The sequence below is a fragment of the Manis javanica genome, chromosome 2, assembly GCF_040802235.1.
Source record: "Manis javanica isolate MJ-LG chromosome 2, MJ_LKY, whole genome shotgun sequence".
NCBI classification, from domain to species: domain Eukaryota; kingdom Metazoa; phylum Chordata; class Mammalia; order Pholidota; family Manidae; genus Manis; species Manis javanica.
Window position 1 is genome coordinate 5,466,275 of NC_133157.1, and position 21,432 is coordinate 5,487,706.

The 21,432-nt window shown below is 44.9% G+C and overlaps 1 protein-coding gene across 5 annotated transcripts in view; it reads right to left on the reverse strand.

The window, feature by feature from the left end:
- Positions 1 to 20,715, reverse strand: part of FUBP3 (far upstream element binding protein 3) — a 48,277-nt gene extending 27,562 nt beyond the window's left edge. For 4 of the 5 annotated variants that reach the window (XM_073222794.1, XM_037007913.2, XM_037007914.2 and 1 more), the window contains exons 1-2: positions 20,558 to 20,715; positions 9,202 to 9,307 (exon numbers count right to left, since the gene is read on the reverse strand). In XM_073222794.1, the coding sequence (XP_073078895.1) occupies positions 9,202 to 9,307; positions 20,558 to 20,641 (190 nt within the window). In that variant the 5' untranslated portion in view covers positions 20,642 to 20,715. Of the gene's footprint in view, positions 1 to 9,201; positions 9,308 to 18,798; positions 19,652 to 20,557 lie in introns of all 5 variants that reach the window. The other variant, XM_073222802.1, reaches the window with a different exon arrangement.
- Positions 20,716 to 21,432: the final 717 nt, after the last annotated feature.

Sequence of the window (21,432 nt, forward strand, 5' to 3'; positions counted from 1 at the left end):
AACGTGTGGACAAAGAATGTCCAGAGTGCCCTCGCATTTGGTTAGCCGCTCCCACCTAAGGGACACTCAGCTTCCCTGCTTACTGTCTAAAGTTCTCTCTTAAGGGGAAAAAATATACTCAAGACAGAGGAACTTAAGTGCCTTGAAATGACGAGCATACAGCAGAGAGGCACCAGCTACCCAGACTGGGCACCGTGGCCAGACCTTGGCTCCTGGCCTGCTGCGCTGTCTGGAAGAGATGTCAAAGGCTGGTGATCTTCAGATATTTCAGCCAGAAAACAAGAGTAAAGGGCAACACTATCACAAAGAACTTTATGAGATCCACGAGAACATTCAGGAAGCTCCTCATTAAAAGATATTTGAAATTCTGTGCTCATCACCAAAAAGGAAATTTCTTTTTGTTGGCAAAGTACATGTCACAGATGCCACATATGGTTATCATTTCTAATGGTCAGCTGCTCTGCTGAAAAGTGGAGGTGCTTACAAAGACTGGAAATAAAAGAGCATGCACCATCATTCCAAAGATGGACGGCTGGGAGCCACACCACTGAAGAATGAAATTAAATTCAAATACAGATTCAACTCTGAGTTGGTGGACTCTTAAGAAGCACAAATTGTCTCCCTCCTCTGAGCAAATGCTGTAGCCCGACATGAAACGCAGGATTTAAAGTTTCATTCCCTTCAGAAACATTCCCACTTGGTGCCTGAAAATGAAAACCCGCAGTTAGGTAAGGGGCATGGGCACACACACAACAAGCTTACGATGTCCAGCTCCACAAACGGGGCCTCTCCACAGTCTTCACGATGAACAGGGTCAAATGAGAGACAGATGGGAACACCTATCAAGTTCAATTTAACGGTAACTACAGTCATTTTACTGTAAAAAAGGAAAACCGTTGAATAAAATCAGTCCTATTTGCCGTTAATGGTGCAGGCTGGCCGACAGTGCTTCGTCTTGCCTCCGAAGCTCAGCTCAGCTCAGTTCTAGCACACGCGCTCGGCGCACGCACACAGGAGCAGCTCCCATCCATTTCGCATCCTACATAATAGGAAGCCACTCAGGCTATGGGGAAAATGAGCTTGCTATACAAAATATTCATGCTACAATATGAGAAACTCTGAAGAGTAATACTCTGCCAATTTCAAGAACGGTCTTTGAAAAAAAATAAGGTGGCTGGACATGCTTTTTTCCCTACTAGCAAGAAGAAAGTCTTCATTTTTCCTTCCCCAAAGAAATGCTAACAAAATATAACCGGGGAACATACCCAACTTCATAATGTGCATCAATTTTAATAGCTAACCCTCCTCCCAACCCCCCAGAAACCCAAGGAACTAAAGCCCCCTTACTCCTTCTAGGAGCGCAGAAGACACACAGTGGCCTCACGCATGGAGCAGCAGGCCAGAGACAGTGAGTCGGTCAGGAAACAATAATGTCAGCAGTTTTTAAAATGACTGGCCAAACAAATAAATAACCCAAACTTTCCTCTTCAGATTTTGAAAACAATCCTCCTGCACCCGTGCTTGGATTCTGGTCTCCTCTGACTGACCAGCGCCTTTCCAAGCACAGGTTAAGGCCAGTAGTTCTTGTTAGCTGCAGATTTCTGCAGTTTGCAACAGTTTTAGAAAGCTGTTCTCCCAGGGACAGGACAAAGGCTTCCTGTGTTCTAAGGCAGCGACTCTCACCCCAGGGCCACAAAACCCGACAAGCAGCTCAGCTGAAAGTCCCTAGGCGAGTAAACAGTTGCTAATTTTGCAAATGATTTTTTTTTTAAGTCACAGTAAATTTAAGTTCATCTCAATCCCACCCCTCTCACTTGCAGGCTTCGATGTGTGAGTGGAAGGGACACTGCAGCAGCCGCCCAGACGAGGCGCTTGGTCTGGGTGCTTCCCTACAGGAGCCCACTCCATCCTGCGAGGGCCCGAGGGGCAAGGGCCGACACGGGCACCCTGTGAGACCCACGGGTCAGCAGAGCACACCTGAGCCCTCAGACCGAGGGCCTTGCCCACATGCACTCCACACCTGCATGCCTCCTCCGTGCCTGGCACCAGGCCAGTCCTGGGGCAGAATGGTGAGCAAGGTCGTCTTTGCCCTCCAGAAGCAGGGAGTCTCATGGGGAAAGGAGAAAGCTCTGTGATGAGCACCACCCTGACCTCATCTCTAGGGAGGAGGTATCAGGAACCCTGCCAGGTCAAGTGCCTACCCACGGGGCACTGAAGCAAAATGAAGAGGAGAAGCACGTCTCGATATTTACTCACAGGACTGTGTCTATTTCATCCAATCCCGTGGTCACAGCATCGCATCTGGGGACCATGACCAGCTTTATTAAACAATGAAATAGAAAACTGAGCATATTACGTATGGCAAGGGTATATCCTTCAGAAAGCTTTTATTTCAGTTACACGTGTTTTAGTATGTGAACTATTCTGATAGAAATAGGAGCCTTACATCGTGAGTGGCATTTAAGTTTGCAAACAAGTTGTCATAATCCTAATGATAATCTCACAAGATAGTTATCTCCATCTTAAGAGGGGTGGAAACAAAGGCTCAGAGGGGTCAGGCACCCTGTCTTGTCAATGGGTTTCAGCCCTGGGCAAGTTTACTATGGATTCAAGTTTACCGAGGAATGATAACGGAACGTTTTCAGGGAGAAAGGGTTTATACCCAACTTTATTCCCATGGTGGCAGGCCAATCACTAGAATCCTGTCCGTGCAGAGCAAGCCTGCATGCAGCAAGCTGGTCTCTGCCTCTGGGCCTCCCCACCCCCGCAGCAGTCTCAGTCTCCGTCCTTGGCGCTGCCACCACTCCAGTCTCTGCTCTCCTGCAGCCGTGTGTCACCCAGATGACTGGGCAGAGCTCTTTATATAGAGTCAATAGCAACGTATTGCCCACACGTGTGTAGTGAGCTAGCTGACCAGGGCCAGGTGAGAATCCTGGCCACAGGAACCTTCACTTTATCCACACACCCAAAGTCACCCAACAAAGGGCAGGGCTGGGATTCAAACCCGAACCTACCAGACCTTGCAGTGCATTTTCAAACATACTTATGGCGCAGGGGGCAGAGACCCCGGTCTTCCTTCTGCACCCGACCAACACCTCTTCCAGACACCAGTCTCCTTGTCTATGCGATAAGGAGTTGAGGCTCCAGGGCCCCTTCCAGCAGTCATGTGTTCACACAGCCCTCCCTTCCCCACCCCACTCCAACTCTACACCCTGGAAATCAACTAGTCTCCTCTCCATCCCAAAGATGTAACGTAAAGAGGATCATATTGTGTATAACCTTTGGGACTGGCTTTCTTCACTCAGCACAATTCCCTGGAGATTCATCCTGAGATGAATCAATAGTTTGGCTTGTATCAATAGTTTATCCCTTTTTATTGCTGAGCGGTAGTCCATAGGATGGATGGGCCAGCTTGTTAACCAGTTACCTGTTGACATACATCTGGGCTGTTAGCGTTCTGGGGCTATTATGAGTAATGCTATTATGAGTATCTGTGGACAGGTTTTTGTGTGAACCTAAACAAAAAATCTCTTTTCTTGGCGATAAATGCCTAGGGGTATAACTGGACTGAATAAGGTACATGCTTAGATTTCTTAAGTTTTCTAGAGAGGCTGTACCATCAGATGTTACTTTTTAAAGCTCCTTGGGTGGTTCTTACACCCAGACAGGATAGACAGAGCCCCTCTGGGTCACATATTTCCACAAGGACTTTGAAGAACTATGAGTCCCCTTTTAATCTAGGGCAAAGATTTAGATGTCAAATTAACAAGTACAAAGACTATTAACAAGTATCATATACACACTTCAGTTGTATCTCTGCTGCAACCTGATGCTGATTTAGCTCACTTATTTTTGCGGAAAATGTCTACTATTTCATCCAGTTGGCTAAGCCAATTGTCAAACCAATCAGTCAGATCATACTTTGCCAGGAAAAAAAAAACCTACTTCCTTTTCCAACTTACATATACGTGTTACTATGCACCCACATGATTACCACTTGCTTCTCAGTTATAACCTTAAGATGGATGGACAGATGGATGGATGGAAGGGGGGAAGGGAACCACATGAGCTTTCACCATGAGTTGTTCCCTGCATAAAATCACAATCAGATCCTGTTCCCTTTAACATTCTTACCAAGGCTCACATGCTGTTACCTTGGGATTCCCCATCTGGAATTTTGGACTCTCCCTTCTGAGGTGTTTGAGAATTTTATCACCCCAGGTGCCACCCCACCATAAACCAAAGAAGGGAAACGTGAAAGGGGCATGGAGGGAAGAGTGCATGGCACGTCCAGTGCAGACACGATGCTCAGAGACGCATTCTAGGGACAAGGGCGCACAGGCAGAAGAACCGCCCATGCCCCCCGACCCCCTGGGAAGCCTTCACGCACCCCAGCCCGGAAACTACTGCCGGGCAACATCCTGGAGTCACTCTTTCTGCTTTGTAAAGGGCAACTCTCCCCAGTTCCCTCAAAGCCTCAGGAGCTGAGTTTTAGTCCTAGCTCTTCATCCCTGCAGAATCCTTCATTATCAGCATTCAGGGAAGTATCAACAACCTCGGAGAGTCATTTTTCTCTCGCTCCAAAATACGTGGCAGGCCCCTGCCTGCGGTGGCACAGGGCATCGGCAGTAAGAACCCTGGCCCTCACCTCCATCTGGCACAGGCACCTCTCGGCCCTCTTTTCTCTTTTAAAATCTCGAATTGAAAAAAAAAAAAACTTTCCTCTTCACTGTTTTTTCTCCTTTTCTTTGCCTTCTACTCCAAGTGTTCAAACAAAACTCAGAAAGGACCACAGAAGTAGAAGTACTCAATTCCAATCTTCCTGCAAATAATTCATTTGACAGAAAACCTGAGACACTTGCTTGCCCTACAAGCCCATCAGCATGAAATCAGGGAGTCTGGTACTATCTAAAAAGGGGGCACACAAATGTCAAAGACAGTCAGGGCCTGAGGGCTGGCTGCTTGTTTCGAAGACGAGTCATCGCAGCCCAGCCATGCTCATCAGTTCACATATTGGCTGTGGCCGCTCTCCGGCTCTAGTGGCAGAGGTGGTGGGTGGGATGGAGAGCGTATGGCCTATGAGGCTAGAAAGTTTACTATCTGGTCCTTTAAGAAAAAGCTTGCCAACCCTAAGCACAGATTAAATTTAAATTTACACCTCTAAACTACTTAGCTTAACTTATTCTCTTAAATTTGGAGCTTACTTTTCATAAAGTGTTCTAAATGCTTATCACAGGATACCAGGAAGGGGAACTTAAGCATCAAGTGCTTGTTCAGCCACTATATAAGGCAGGCAGAGAAACAGGACCATCTCCGATCACAGCATGGAGGACTGAGCAGGAGGGAAATGACAGGCCCTGGTATCTGCAGAACAAAGCGGATGGTACGTGCCTCAGGAGGGGGGCGAATGAACCACTTCAGAAGTTCAGAGCAGAATGTCATTACTGTTCCCGGATGAGATGGGTATGTGAAAAAGGGAGGGAAGAAGGAGAACAGGGGACCAGAGAAGACAAAGAAGCTAGTGCTGCACTTTTAAATAGACCTGAGTGGGGCACTGAAGAAAGGTAAAAGATGAGGATGAGGGCAGGTGTCCACGAGGAAGTCCAATCAATTCCGAGACCCAGTGGCTGAACAGAAGTGGGCCAGTAATGAGCCAGGATGGGGACGTATTTCAGGAAGAGCAGACGGAAGAAACGGTGACCAGGCTGCTGCAGAATGCAGGGCAGTGGTGCGAGACTAGAAGGGCAGGCAAGCAAGGGCCAGGTTAGTGTAGGCCAGACCCCTGGTTATCAGAAGCTGCCACAGCTCTTGGAACAGAGAAATGGAACTGGTCAGACTGGCTCCAACTACAGCATAAAGAAAGTACTGAATGAAAAAGCTGTCAAGCCGAGTGACAAGGAGAGAGATTCTCCGACTTGTAGGGAAGATCTCTGAGCCTGTTAGAAAGTGTGAGTTCCAAGACTGAAGATGCTCAGAAGTCACAATGAGCTGACCTGTGGCTGAAGGGCAGTGAGATGACCGCTCTCCCCAGGTCAGGGCAGCAAGGCGGGCTCTGAGAGCTGAGGGCTAAACTCCTGTCCCTGGGCTCAGGGACCTATCTTTTCCCTTGTTCTACCATCTAGCACTTGAAAAAATCCTCCCATTCATATACCTGTTTGCAAATCTCAATGCCTCAAATAAACCCTATATTAAGGTTCTTTCCGGTTGATGTGAGCTGAAGTACTTTTAAACAGTAACACCAAGTAACACCTCCAAAAATGTCTGGGGGACTGAACTTTGACCTCCTAAAGGTTAAAGAACTGGCGGCTTCACAGAGAAGTTAGAAAGTTCATATTGCTAAAGTGATCTGGTGAACTGCTGTCAAAAAAATCCCAAGCCAAACCAAACAAACACGAAACTGTAAAGCCTTGGAAGTCTCAATGGCTGAGGAAAGTGCTGGATATGCCTGCTTGCTGTTCGTCTCTGCTTTTCTAAACTTTCAGCTCACAAACAGCAAGACTGTGGCCCTTAGAAAGTTGCCAAGTAAACGTGAGCATCACTTTCCTTAATGGGAGCTGTTTATTTACATATTCCTTCACGAGAACAGAACTGGCCCAGGGACCTTACCCTGGTCGGAAGACAACTGACAATGGCCCAGGGGGCTCCCGAGGCTGCACAGCAACTCTCAAATTCCACACTGGAGACCAACGTGTAGAAAGACAAACTGCGGCAATTCCATTATCAGAGGATTAACTTTATCAAACTGTAATGCACAATGTAAAAAGCCTGAGGCAAACTTCTTTTCTTCAAATACAGTCTGTTATTATGTAAGACAGGAGACATGGCTGATAGAGAAAGTTTCTTAGTTCATTCCTACTGTAAGTAGGGTTAATACTTCGAAGGATCTAAAAGAAAAAACGTGACCATTTTCTGATTACAAGAACTCAGTCTCTCAACTGCGGACATGCAAGAAATAATGGTTCTTCTACAAGTAGAGATTTTACAGCATCTTACTAAGCAGATGGACAGTGACTGTGAAGGGGTATGTGGGGGGGACTTGGTGAAGGGGGGAGCCTAGTAAACATAATGTTCTTCATGTAATTGTAGATTAATGATACCAAAATATAAAAAAAATAAAGGTGTTATTTTAGAAAATTGGCGCAATAAATATGCTTTAGTTGCTATGCAAAAAAAAAATAATAATGGTTCTTCTAAAAGAGGTGAAAATATACAACATACTAATGAAGTGGAGTTCTCAATGAGGTTCTGGACTTACTGATGACAGACTGCCCTACTACGTCTGCCTGTCCCCTTGGTCTCTCTATAATTAATTTAAGTTCAGAGCCTTTCACGAATTTCTTTTAAATGGGTGTACAAAGGGAGAAAAAAGTGCAAAATGCCGGGGGTTTTCATTTGCAAATATTTGGGCATTCTTTATGCAAAGGACACTGCAAATACCTATTTGCTGTATGCATGTCTCAGAGTCAGCTCCACACAGTAGGTGAAAACAAGGCTGAGAGCTGTGAAATGTATTGATTTTGATTTCTGGAAACAGTGCGCTAGACACTGTCCATTAAAGACGCATGTGCTCAGAGCCAGACAAATTAGTTTTATTTTTATATTAATGTTCCATAAGAACAGAAGCTGGGAGGAGTGAGGGGGACAAAGGGGCACAAAAATTCTCTATCATTATGTATGTTGGTCACAGGGATAGTAGTACAACATGGAGAATACAGTCAATGATTCTGTAACATCCTTATGCTGACAGATAGTAACTGCATTAGCAGAGGGGGTGAGGATTTAATATGGGTAACTGTTGAGCCACTGTGTTTTATATTTGAAACCAATGTAAGATTGTATATCATCGATACTTAAAAAGAACAGAAGCATAACTACACATAATATAAATTATTATATTATACACATTAATATAAAAATAAAACTAATTTGTCTGGCACTGAAAAAGTAAAAAGGTTACTTAGCATTAGAGCTTTTCACTAAGGTAAAATGCAGACAATGCCATCAGTCATATCTGGTCTAAGAAATCACTAACATGAGCCAAATACAAAAAGATCACAGTTTTCCAGTTTGAAGTAGCAGTTTAAATGGTCACCATAGTTCCAATGGCCCTGGGGAAGATTTTCTGCATGTGTGTCATCATAACTTTTTTTTTTTAATAGACAAGAACTTTTACACCCCAATGAGGGCTATAGCCTTAAAATCTTTAGTGTGAAGCTATACAATTATTCCGAAAGGCTAACATCTAAAAACAATGGTGATCTCCTCTTTCAGAATCCCCAGAGATGAGAATTATTCATGACAAGTTACATTTTTTTCCCACATACATAAAAATGTGTACTTTTCTTGGAAAAAGAGATTACACAACATACACTATTGTACGCCTTGATTTTTTCCTCTTAGTAATACACCATAGAAATGTGGACACACGCACAGGGCTGAGTGCATGCAGATCGATAGAGAAGGGGAGAGAAGACACTGGTCCAGCCACCAAGTACATATTCATGAACCACACAGAATATTTCAGATTCTTTTTTATAGTCATACTTTGCGGGAGACAAAATCTGAGAAAGGAAATCTAAGCTCTCTGTAGAAACACCTCTGATAGGTACTCTTTGCCAAGGTGCCGGTGACAGACACCTCCAGGTGGTCTCCAGTTCTTTTGGGGATAGGGCATATAAAACAACAGAATAACAACTGAATGAAAGAAAAATGGATGCTTCTTGGAAAGAGTCTGTCATAAATGGGATTGGTGAAAAACCTGGCAAACAGACTATAGAAAGGTCACCAGCCCCATTCCCGTTCTTTGAGGTCCAGATGTAGCTGTTAACTTCTTCAGAGCTATGCACCAAACCTTAATTTTTCTTTGGAAAAATGTAAGAACTTCATTTCCCACACACGTGCCAGAAGAATGAGGACACACAAGCAAAACTCCAATCGGTCGCATTACTTCCAAGCTGTCACTCAAAGGCCAAGTCTTTACCTTAGAGCTCAGCTGAAAGGATTCCTGTATTATCAAGGCAAATAAGAACTCAAATGCTACAGAATTGCTGAGAAAAATCACCCCAAGTACTTCCTCTCAATCATTCCTCTTCAGAGAGTGACGCTAGAGATAGCAGTTAAGGAAACGGCTGACAGACTCCAACGTCACTGGCAGGTTCACTACCTACCACCTGAAAGGCAAACATATTTACAGCAGCTTACCTCCATCATCCACAGGCCGCTTTTGTACTCCATATCCATACACTGAGGGGTCCACTAGAGGTGCGGAATTATTCAAGTGAGGAATTGAATCAATTTTAGCAGCAATCTACAGAGAGAATCAGATTTAAATACTCAGTAACAAGTCGTGGCTCCACTCAGGGGGGAAAGACAAGAGTCCTCTTTAAAGGGTTTTTTATCCCCCATTTCTCCCCAACCTAGATTAACGTAAAAGCAGTGTCATGACAGAATATGCCCCTTTCACTGTTAACTGAGTTTTCTTTTGGCCTTAATAATAATGTCTTTAGAAATAAAATACTTCCCAAAATTTGCATTTTAAGAAAAAAAACAAACAGGCCAACAACATGAAGAACTTTGTTCAAAAGGTTTTATCACAGGAATCCCTTAAGAAACAAATTCTGCAATAATATTTAAAAGGCCGTGTTTGCTCAATAGCAACCACTCTGGGAATGTATCCATCCTATCAACTTTCAGCATCTATGCAGCAATGATGTTTATCTATGAAGCTAAAAACAATAAGCTGCTCTTCATTGGAAATGTCCAAACAGCAGAGGGATGACGATCTGTCCAGATTATTTCAGAACAATTCCTGCACTGGAGTAAGTGATATAACCTCTGAAAGCTACTTTAACTTTCAATATTTATTATCAGTTAAAGAATGAAACATACCTACTAAAATGCTTTCTCCCAGAAATAAATGCTATGTAGAACTTATCTATTTTGTTCTCATTCGAAATTAAATGTGATCTTCATAATAAAGCAACTTTTATTTGATCGAAGGAACATTATGACACTTGCTCTTGATGTTCGTCACTAAGTTAAGTTTAATGAGCAGTAGTGGACCAAGGGGCAGCTAGCACAGCTGTCCACAGAGCAAACTCTTTAGTGGCAGTTCTCTGAGCTTGTCCAAGTGGGCCCAAATGTGCTTCTGGGACCAACATAAAGATAAATTACACAGAACAAATAAACAACTAAAGACAATCAAGATACTGAAAACCCACAGCAGGATTTCAGTGTCAGGTATCCCGGGGTCAGGTCTCATTCCTTCCATTCTCCAGTTTGTGATGTTGCACAAGTCCCCTTCCTCTGCATAAAAACCCTCTAGGTTTAATACTACCTGCTTCATGGTTTTTGAGAAGTTAACATACTCTGAACAGACAGGAGCTCGGTAAAACTAGAAAGCACTTCACAAATACCAGAGGTTTAAACAAGGCAATTCACCCGACATACGCTGTGTGCCTACATGATGGGCTCCATTCCAGGCACTGGGGTTCCTGCTGGGAACAAGAATTAGCAGGCCCCTACTCTCTCAGTCAGCAGTCTCTGGGGAGTCACAGGTACACAAGCAGCCAATAAACTGATCACTTCAGCCACTGATCAGCATTATGCTAATAAGATGATGACACACAGAGAGCATTTAGAGTGTTCCAAGTGGGGAAGAGCCAGTTCCCCAGGGCTTTAGTTCACAGTAGGGGCTTGGATTTTACAGGAAGGGTGACGGGAAGCAGTTATAAGGCTGAGTGAGGGGAGTCACATGCTGATTTGTTTTTAAAAGATCCTCTTGACAAGGAGAATAAATTCTACGGGGATGAGAGCAGGAATATCATTGAGGAGATATTCTAGGCCGGGGGTTCAGTAAACTTGGTAAATAAAGTTTTTTAGAACATAGCCACATGGATTTGTTTTTGCTGAGGAACTGCACTGACCATATGGTGTGTAATGCTCATATATATTATTTACTATCTGGATCTTGAAGTCTGCCGATCCGTGTCTAGGCTAGATATGATGGCAGCCTGAATAGGTACTTGTTTAAAGACATTAAGTTAATAATTACAATACTAAGACTGCTGACAGAAACTCCCAAGTCTCAGGGCAAGAGGCCATTTGCTGTGACACAAAATACTGTATCAATCCTACCTCACAGTGTTCTACCACCGACGTGCAATCTTGCTCTCTATATTTGTTTTGGATAAGCTTGAAGAGGTTGTCTACTTACTTAAGATGCAAAAGTGACCTTTAAGGACTCAGCTGGTAAAGCAGGTGGATTAAAAGGTGAGAACACTGCTGTGGCTTGTGCCCCACAGAGGCCCATTCACTTGCCACACCTAAGCAGTAAATGGCTGATGTGGGGGTTTTCAAGATTACTGGCTGCGCTGTTTTTAAAAGATGGACCTAAATGTTCCCAGCAGTGAAGATGACCCCAAAACACAAAAGAAAGAGGCTAAGATTATCAATGGAGTCCCCCCAACCGCATGCTTCTCAAGTCACTCTCTAAGACAGGACTACAAACATTATCTCTACACATCAGCCACTTGCCCTGCTCCCTTCTGGCTGACGACTGGCGCTTGGCTTCCAGATCTTTTTCCTTCCTTCCAAACTAGCTACAATGTTAATCCTGAGTCCTTGGTCTTTCTTGTAATTTACATAGTATGTTTCATGTTGGTGCAGTGCCTTTTTTTTTTTCCCTAAAAGATATGCTAAAAGTGTTACAATAGTTTCCTGTTCCTAATTTTGACTAAATAAGCATGCTTCTAAAATGTGGCTGAGGCTTTCAGATTTGTTCTTAAGTCATGTTTGCTTCAGTTATCTATAATTTGGGAAATTTCCACTAAAAGAGAAGCGGTACAGAATACTGGTTAAGCGTGTAGCTCTGAAGTCAATAGACTACATATGAATCCAGGGTAAACCAATGTCAGATATGAGTTTAACATTGTAATCTACAATTACAGAACTCACTGATACTACATTGTACAGTATAATATACTGTGAAGAAAGTGTATTCCTTTACTCATACAAGGGCAACCTTGTTTCAAGAAATGATTTAAAATGTCTACTAAAATGGTCTAAAATACAGTCAGTGCTTACTATGTGTTAGGCACTCCAAGAGCATTTTAAATATGCTATCTCATTTATTTCTCTTGATGATTCTCTAGGAGACTGCTATTATTATTTTTCATTTTAAGACAAGGAAAAGTGAGGCTCAGAGAAGCTGAGTGACCTGCCCAAAGCCACATATTCTGTAAGTGGCAGAAGTAGTGCTTAAGCCCAGGCACACCTGAATCCAGTCTATGCTGTTAACCACAGCACCAGGCTACCTCACTTTCCTCCACCTAATACTTCCCTAAACATTTTACCAGCGATTGCCAGTGCAGAGAGTCCAAGCAATTCCTCAAATTATAACTGATCATTCTGAATAGTAGCTGCTTAAGGTAAGTGAGGTCCATTTTCAGTGAATCATGGTGTTAGCCAGAAAATTAGAGAGTCACTGAAGCCAGGATGCTCCTGCAAACCAAGGCCACTCCCATCCTTATCCGAGGACCTGAGGGGACTCTGCTACAGATTTCCTCCCACTTGATTTCCTTTTCCCCTTTTTGGGGGGAGGTGGGGAGGAGAATGGCTTTTCTCACTACCTGTGCTATTTTAAGCATACTAATAGATGAAATATATATTGGCGTCACAAACATCTATCCCCCACTGCCAGCAGTTAGTGGAAATGAGGAGGGGAGCACTAGCCCAGGAGTCAGTCCGGAGTTTTCTAGCCAGCTCTTCCAGAGTGTCTGGGCAAGACCTTTGGAGGCCCTGCTCTCTGGGGTACTCGCCTGTAAAATGCAGGGGTGGACTAAGCCAATGTTCTCCAGAGGAGACAAAAGGCAAATTTGGGAAGTGCATGAACATCTGTGTGTGTGCATGCGTGTGCACCACTGTGTGTGCGCATGTGTGACACACATATTCTTAGTTATCTTCCATGTATGGCAACATTTTTCACTTATGATAATGATTGTTTCCTTTTAAAGTTACTTATATCTAAATTTAAAAATGATTTTAAAATATTAATAGAATATTGAGGGTTCACTAAGACAAAAATCATCAAGGTGGTACACAATTCGCTAGTTAGGAAACATGGCAGTTACTTATTCCCAGTGCACATTTCCATGACTAAAATTCTGATGACAGGTTTCATTAAAAAGTAGTTCATTTTGTAGTATAAACAGAAATAGGAAACCGTGAAGATCTCCACAACTTCACACTTATGACATTGTACTAAATGGATACAGGCAAAGCCGCCCGAATGCAAGTCAGCCACACACTGGGTCCAGGCTGTTAAATACAGTTCGAGGTGGTTTCACATGGACCCAGCAAGCAGTGGTGAAAGCTCACACCACCACCCTGGGAGAACCCTAACTTGCCTCCCAGGGACCCAGAGCAGCCCTGCCTGGGCCCTGGAGGGTATAGGGCTGGACGCAAGTCTCTGCTCTCTAAGCAGGAAGAAACTGTGTGGCCAGAGCAGGGGAGCGAGGGACTAAGAGCATGTTCCCAAGGGGCGTGGTGCTCAGGAGCCACTTCTGCTGCTGCATCCCACCACCTAAAGGTCACAGTGACAATAGGAGTGTATTGGGCTTACTAAGTGCTTGACAGTGTCCTCATTTTTATAAAGTAGCCACTGTTCTCATTACTGTGGGCCTGGAACTGTATCCATGGGGATAATGAAATAACAACGTAAAGCATGGAGAACAATGGCCACATGGTAAGGAACAAGAAATGTTCACTATTTTAACCTATTATTGAACAGTAATAATACAGCAAAGTACATGGGTCATTAAGCTTCTAGCTCATAGAATTTTCCATACTAAAATGCCTGTGTAACTAGCATCCAGAGAGAGAAACAGACTATTACCTGTACCCCCAGACGCCTGCCTCATGGCCCCTTCAGTCACTACCCACCTCCACCTCCCAAGGGTAACCTCCTAACTTCTAATATTAGCTAACATTAAAAAAAAAAATTGATTACTATCATCAACGATTTCCATTTCACAGATGAGGAAATTGAGGCTTAAATAAGTTAGAAAACTTGTCTAGTCACTAAGCTAGTAAGTGGTGGAATCATAACTTGAACTCATCTGTCTGAATCCGGTCTTAATAACCACTTCACTCTACAGCACTACGCACAGGGGTTTCACTGCAAGGCCCCCAGTGGAGGCCTGAAACTGCAGATAGTACCAAACCCCCAACACAGTACGTTTTCCCCTACACACACACACGCCTACAATACAGCTTAACTTACACACGAGGCACAGCAAGAGGTTACCACCACCACCAAGGAGCAAGTGTAACAGTACCCTGCGCTAAAAGCCACGTTAGCGTGGGCTCGCTCATGCTCACGGAATACCGCACTGTTCCACACTCACCCTTCTGTGACGATGGGGATGATAAAAGGCCGTAGTGGTGAGAGGACATGAGGGGAATGGCGTGGGTGCTCTGACGTAGCATGAGGCTACTACTGACCTTCTGATGATCATCTGCTTGTGCGGCTGACTGCGGGTAACTGAAACCGCAGAAAGGGGCCTACTGTACGGCCCCTGGGGATTTTGTGACCATCAAATGAGAGAACATATATGAAAAGTCCTTGCCTGGCACCCAGCACAATGTGGACTCGATAAACAGTAGCTATTGTTGTCATTAGAGATGGGGCCCTGGCTGATTCTGCCGTATTTACTGGCATTAACCAACACAAGGAATTCTATAAGCCAATCGAATAAGACACAGCTCTTCTTGGTAACTTTCCCAACAACTTTATGCCACCCACCTTTGGGGAGAATGACGTTTGTTTCTCTCACAAAGCACCTCTAAATAGTGTAACCTCACTGAGAAAGTTATTGGCTGTCCTGTCTCCCCACCATAGGGAGCTATCTAAAGAGTGGACCTATCTCAATCACCTTGGTGCCCCAAGGACAAAGGTCCCTTAACTGAGCTCCTGGGTTTAGCTTTAGAGAATTCATGAGCCTCCTGAAATTACACACAAAACTATTCATGTATTTCTGAAGAGAAGCTCAGTTTCAAGGGTCTTAAAAAGGTTTAGGTTCCAAAAAAAGTTCAAGAACTTCCCTAATGCGTAGCAAAGTCCTTGGCACACAGAAGGTCCTCATTAAACATTTGCTAAATCTAAAGTGGGTGTGAAGAAGACCTTTCTGTGGGCAAAATGCTAAGATGACCAGCTGCGGCTCCAAGCTGAATACCGTTCTACCTGGGACCTCCCACCGAAGGCCCTAAAGATGAAACAGCCATCAATTTTCTCCCCTACGTTCCATCTAATTTCACTAGCATCCCTTCGATGCTCTGTTCAAAGATTCTGCTGATATCTCACTGAGATGGAAAACAACCCAACTACCTCTGTGAAGGAACCAAGCCCTTCTTAGAATGCAAAGGACATGGTCCAAGAACTACTGCATATAATAACTGTGTACCTCTCAGAAAACTGCTTTATTTCTCCTTGGCTCATTGTTTTCAAATGTAAAATGAGAATTATAAATCCCTATTCTGACCTGTTTCAACCTGGTTGTTGTGAAGATCTAATGCCACGAGATACAACCAGCTGCAAACTTGTCTTACTTCTCTCTGCACTAGTCCAGCATCCAGCAAGAGGCCCTGGCCTCAGCAGGTCCTCAAATAATGGCATAGTAATCTGGATCACACATCATTAATTCCATTAACATGCCTCAGCCTTGGAGTTATTTGTTACCTCAGGTGTTGGGATGGAAGTGTATTCATGCCCCCAGTAGTAGTATTACTGGTTACTCCTTCCCAAGTGACTTTACAGCAAAACTCCAAATGTAAAACACTTTCAAGAGGGACGATTCTTAACAGAGTAAAAGGATTGCACAGAAAAGGTGGGAAGAGGGGAGTATGAACACTCACTCACTATAACATATTAGAAACCAAAAGAACCCAAATAACATGGCCAAACTTATTTTCTGAATCCAGCCAGATGAAATGTCTGAATGTTCATAGGCTCGAAGGGACCACTGAGATGATCTAGCTCAATATTTCCTGAAGTTTGAGCCACAGAATGTGATTTGGTTTTATGAAGTGACCTAACTCAAGGATATTTACAATGCATATCATATATGACAATGCACTAAGCATATTAAAGGCTCTGAGAAATCCTGCAGTAAAGAAACCCATTCACCTGAAGTGTATCTGTCTGTGGGCCCTCTTCCACAGAAGATCTACTAAGAGCCTGTAGACCATGGTGGGAAAAGCCAAACTAACCCAGTGTCATGCAGCCACTTGCAGGAGATTCAGATCTCCTAACACTCCTTACAGAGTTCTTTCTATTAGAAATTCCAAATAAAAACCAGAGATGATGGGGCTCACAATCTGGAAAAGGACGAAGAAAAAGCTGCTAACGAGGCATCCTAATGGGTGGTGTAAAACAATAGCAAAGTGGTGGGGACACAGGCAACCTGGAGAGTCAGTGGCCCCAGCAAAGGGGCAAAGCTGCTTCTCAGTTCTTGCCAAATACTGCCATTGCAGATCTGGGAGTGGTGTGGCCAGATCTTTTCTTGAGAGGCTACGAATTTCCATTTTTATATGAAATCATTCTAGTTTCTAAGTGTTGGCACTATGGGGGTCAAACAAAGCACAACTGCAAGCCCCCCTGTGAGCCTGTGGCAGACCACAGGCCACCAGTTTTAAGAACACTGGTCTGAGCAAATCTGTAGCTACAAAGTAACTGGGACTGAAGAAACCAAAGTCTGATGATACACATGGCCTGTAAGATTTTAAAAGAAAGATTAAGTTTTAGCTTAAAACGAGAAAAACCAAAGAGGCACACAGTGGAACACATTGTTCATTTACCTACTTTTCAATACCAAATATGGAGCTCAGTACTTCCATTAAGGTGTGGTGACCCCAATGGGCTCAGTCAAATCACCAAAACCTTTAACAAGGACACGCTCTTTGCAGGGTACTCCACTGGGTACGATCAAAGCAAAGATACAGGAGCAACCCATAGGTTTTTTGCAGACGCTGGTTTTCAAGTGTTTGAGAAAGGTACAATGAATGTACGTGCAGAAGTCAGTCCCTTGTGATGACTTGGGCTACTCAACCAGTGGGCCTATGAGATAGCCTCAGTGGAGCAAACATACATCTACTGAGCATTCAGCACATTTGACTCTGTAATGGGTCAGAAACATCATATAATTAAGTAAACCAAGACAGTATCTCTCAGGGGGTACCCAATACCAATGACTTCCTTCTAGTGGTGGCTGCACATTCTTTTAAAGGAAGTTTAGTGTTTGTATACAGCATACATACAAAATCATCTGCTCAGGCTCAAAGTGTTAAACAGCAGCGCTGTTTTTGGAGGACTATGTAATTTATGAGGCCCCACAACAGCAACCTTTCCAAAAAAAGTGCTGTTAAAGAATAGGTTCAAGGCCTAATAATCTCTCAAAAGGTTACCTTCTATCAATTCTACAATGGGTTGGCCACAATCATTTGGGTGCAGAATGACCATGACACCCATCTCCATGAGGCACCCATCACACTGCATCTATGTGGATGGAATACTCTGGAGTTATGTGATATGGAGGCACTGACTGGGTCTAGATCAAAAAAGGAACTTAATAGTCCTAAAAAGCATCGGCAGTTTGGCAAGAGGAACATCTGTTTAGGTGATGACTGGCAGTCAGCTGGTCCAGCCTGTGAAAGGCTGCTGGGACTCTGTAATAGGCTGTGGTGCCAGTGTCCTGTTAACACACAAACTCATGCACTAACGAACAGATGCTACTAAACGACCAACAATGGGCTTTCTGGAATATTTTAATTTTTTAGAAAATAACTAAGCAAAACAGATTTGTATCTACTTATCCAGCATCTCCACGGGGTCCCCTTGTAACCTAGATGGACAGGGCAGAGATGCAGCACAGTCACAGAACAGGATGACCTATATGAGTCCACATCCCACTCGTAAGTGGGAAGGAGCCTGCCTTCTCTAAACAAGTTTAAGAAACAGTGTACCTCTGCTTATCTGCCAATGACTTGGAGAAACTGGGCATGATTTTTTATAACACCCAGCAGTTTTAGATTTTCGTCAGTGGGACTCAATCAGACCACATTTCTACACTGGTATTTGCCTCCAGAATGGCTGTACGACCTATTTGGCCAAAGACTATTAATATTAAGTCCATGGGACTTCACACTGCTGGGGAAATTTTTAAAGTTTACATGACTCTAGAGGAGAGGCTCCCTTTCAATCTAGGAAACAATGCTCAGTGTGAACTAAAAGCAACAACTGGTTCCCATTGTTGGAAAAAGAGTCCAGAAGATATACAAGGAGACCTCAAGATGCCAGGAGGGAGGCTTAGTGGATGAGGTGCTGGATTCCACATACTGGACTTAATACAAACTGCAGGTTAAAATCCCTGCAGGGTCAACGCAGACTCTCTTATGATCTTCTAGATAACAGCTTAGTGCTCTCTGACAAGCATGAGGATCTGACAGACTGTCACCAGTGTTTTTACAGGGACACAGAAGAGGGGGGGAAGCTTTGCAATCATTTAAGAAAGAAGTATACTTCATCTTTTATTTCCAGTTACTGGGAGGAAAATCACATCTCTGCAACACGCTGTGTTTATAACGGGGAAGTAGAACCATTACCATCCAGATGCCCAAGTAATACGAGAGCCTTTGAGGTAAGCTTTATGATATGCATGCAGTATTTCAGATTTCTAACATTCCATTTTTGCCCAATGCAAATCTATATATGTATATAAAAAAAACCTAAAATTACCCACAAACCTGTTTTCCTTAGTTTTTAAAGGCCATCAAATCCTTGGAGATAGTATCGCCCTCCAGCTGTTAACATTCAGAAGTAATACTCTTACAGCACTGTCTCCATTGGGCTTATAACTCTCCAGTCAATGGCGCATTTCAGAGCTGGGAACATTTCCAGTGAAGTTTTCTCTGCTAGCCGTAAACACCATTGCTTCAACAATCCACATTAGTTCAGCATTTAACAGAGGGTCTCTCTCCCTCTTGAGCAGGTTGTCCAAGAATACGAGTTCAACCAGTGGCTCAAGAGAAGTAGAAAGTCTTCTCAATGGTTCAAAATTCATTTTATGTTCAACTACAGGCCTTTTGCAAACTGAGGATCTGAGCTCTTTAGGACAGTGACTATACTTCTTCCTGGATACAGAAGGCCAACAAGATGATTGTCACACATCAGGACTGAGTCAAAGCCATTACACATTAGTAGCCAGTGAGAAACAAGGTTCAGGACCCTGTACTGTAGAGGAGAGCAGTGTAACACGCCGGCAAGCAGTGGTGGAAGGGGAGCAGGACGGCGTGTTCATCCATTACAGCCACTGGTTGGCTCTGAAGTCTAAGTAAGATGGATACTCACTACTGCACTGGTTGGTGCCTAGGCACTAAGTAACAAGTCATCAGAAAAAATTTTAGGTGGAACCACAGGTTTGGAAAGTTTCTGGGATCCAATATAATGTCTATAGGAGCATCAGTATTAACATGAAAAGTCAGTATCTGGGAAACAGGTAGGGTTCCCTCCCCTGGAATACTGGAAAGAGATGTAAAGACCATATCTTCAAGCGACCAAGTGGAGACCTTCTTCTAACACAATGAGTCCTGTGGCTTTCTGTTAGAAATCAAGCAGTGATTAGTTACAGCCCAACTTTTAACGTATCAGTTAGTACGCCTACAATTAAACAGGAAGAGATGATGAATATAGACACTCAGCAGAAGTAATTTAAGTGTTAAAGCTAACTAATCAATACGTCTCATACACAATACAAGGACATATTTCTAAGCACCGTGCCAGAAGCCAGAGTATTTCTGGCAGGTCCCATATTTAGTCTCCAGGGAAGCTTGCAACCTTTTAAAAATCAGTTTAACTCTGACAAAACTGCACGACAGTGTCAGAGAGTAAAGTTTCACTGTTGCAGTGGGTCCATACACAATCTTCCCGTGAGAGAAGAAAGTAATGCCACAAGGAATTTGCACGTCTTGTGGACCACCCACACCTATTTTAACATCTTCCTCTCTCCCTTTTCAAGAGCACTCTCAAAAGTAAAATACCCTCAAATTTCTCCCACCCCACTCTTGGAATATAAAAGTCCGAAGAACATGTTTTCCAGGTTTTAAGATGCTACTGGGCCTGAGACTGCCGCCTTCTGTCTGCACCCGGGTCCCCACCGTGAGCTCTCCGGCCTCCTCCCCTCGCGAACCTCAGAACCCCACGCTGGATGCCTTGCGGATCAAGCCCGGCCGCGGGGGCGCGACGGGGACAGGCATCCTGAGCAAATACTTTACCATCGGCTGCAGGCACCTGGGGAGACCCGCCCGGCAGGCTGGGCCGGGGCCTCGCGGTGGCGCCTCATCCCTCGGCTCCTCCCGGCTGCAGAAGGCTCAAGGAACCGCCGACTCTGGCTGAGACCTCAGCCCAGACTAGCTCCCACCCCAGGCCCAACATCCTCCTGCCCATCAGGCCCGGCCCGACCCCACCTCGGGCTCCCCTACTCCCGCCAGCCGGCTGCGTCCATACCTGCCGGACCCGGTGCAAGGCGTCCACGAAGCCCTCGGCCTTCATCCCCACCGGAGCACTCTGCCCCTGCACCAGCTCCGCCATTACCGCCCCCGCCGCCGCCTCCGCCGCCACCGCCGCCGCCGCCGCCGCCGCTCCACTCCCCAGTCCGGCCTCCCACTCCGCTTGAGGACCCGTAGCCGGAAAGGGAAAGTCGCCCCACTTCCGGCGGAAGGGAAGCCGGGACTCTCGACACGAGAGGAGCCGCGTCGGCTGCGGCCAGGCAAGGGCACGTGACCCCGGCCTGGCCGGAAGTGGGAGCGGGGCCGCGGGGGCGAACCCTGCGCGCGAGGCCGCTGTCCATCCTCCAGGCACAGGTTGCCGCCGTCCCCGCCATTCCCAAGCGTGGTTTGGTCCAGGGCCGCCAATGAAGTGGTGACAGCTCGGATGTGGCCTGAGGTGCCTGGCAGCTCGGCGTTTAGAAACCCAGAGAGGAGTGACGTGGCTTTCCCAATGACTGCACCCCAGCAGTCGTTCACTAAAAGCCTGACCTAACAGCCCTTCCCAGGAATGGCCATTGGTTAATATTGGGATTGGGCATTTTGCAGTGGCATCTTGAAGACCCAGAGGGAGGCTAGAAGGCCAGGGACAGCACCACGAAGTGTCAGTGCCCCACATTTGCAGGGAGTCCAGGCTCGAGTTCTTGCACCTTGATTAGTTTGCACGAGGATGGGCTAAGGCAACAGATCAGGAAGGACGCTCCCACTGGAAAGCCTGCATGGTGTCTTAATACATTTCCCTCACGAACTCTGGTACTCTCAGGAAGCAGGAAATAACATGGGCCCATTATTGCCCACTATGCCTGCTGAGTCAAAACCGTACTGCAAGAGTGCTTG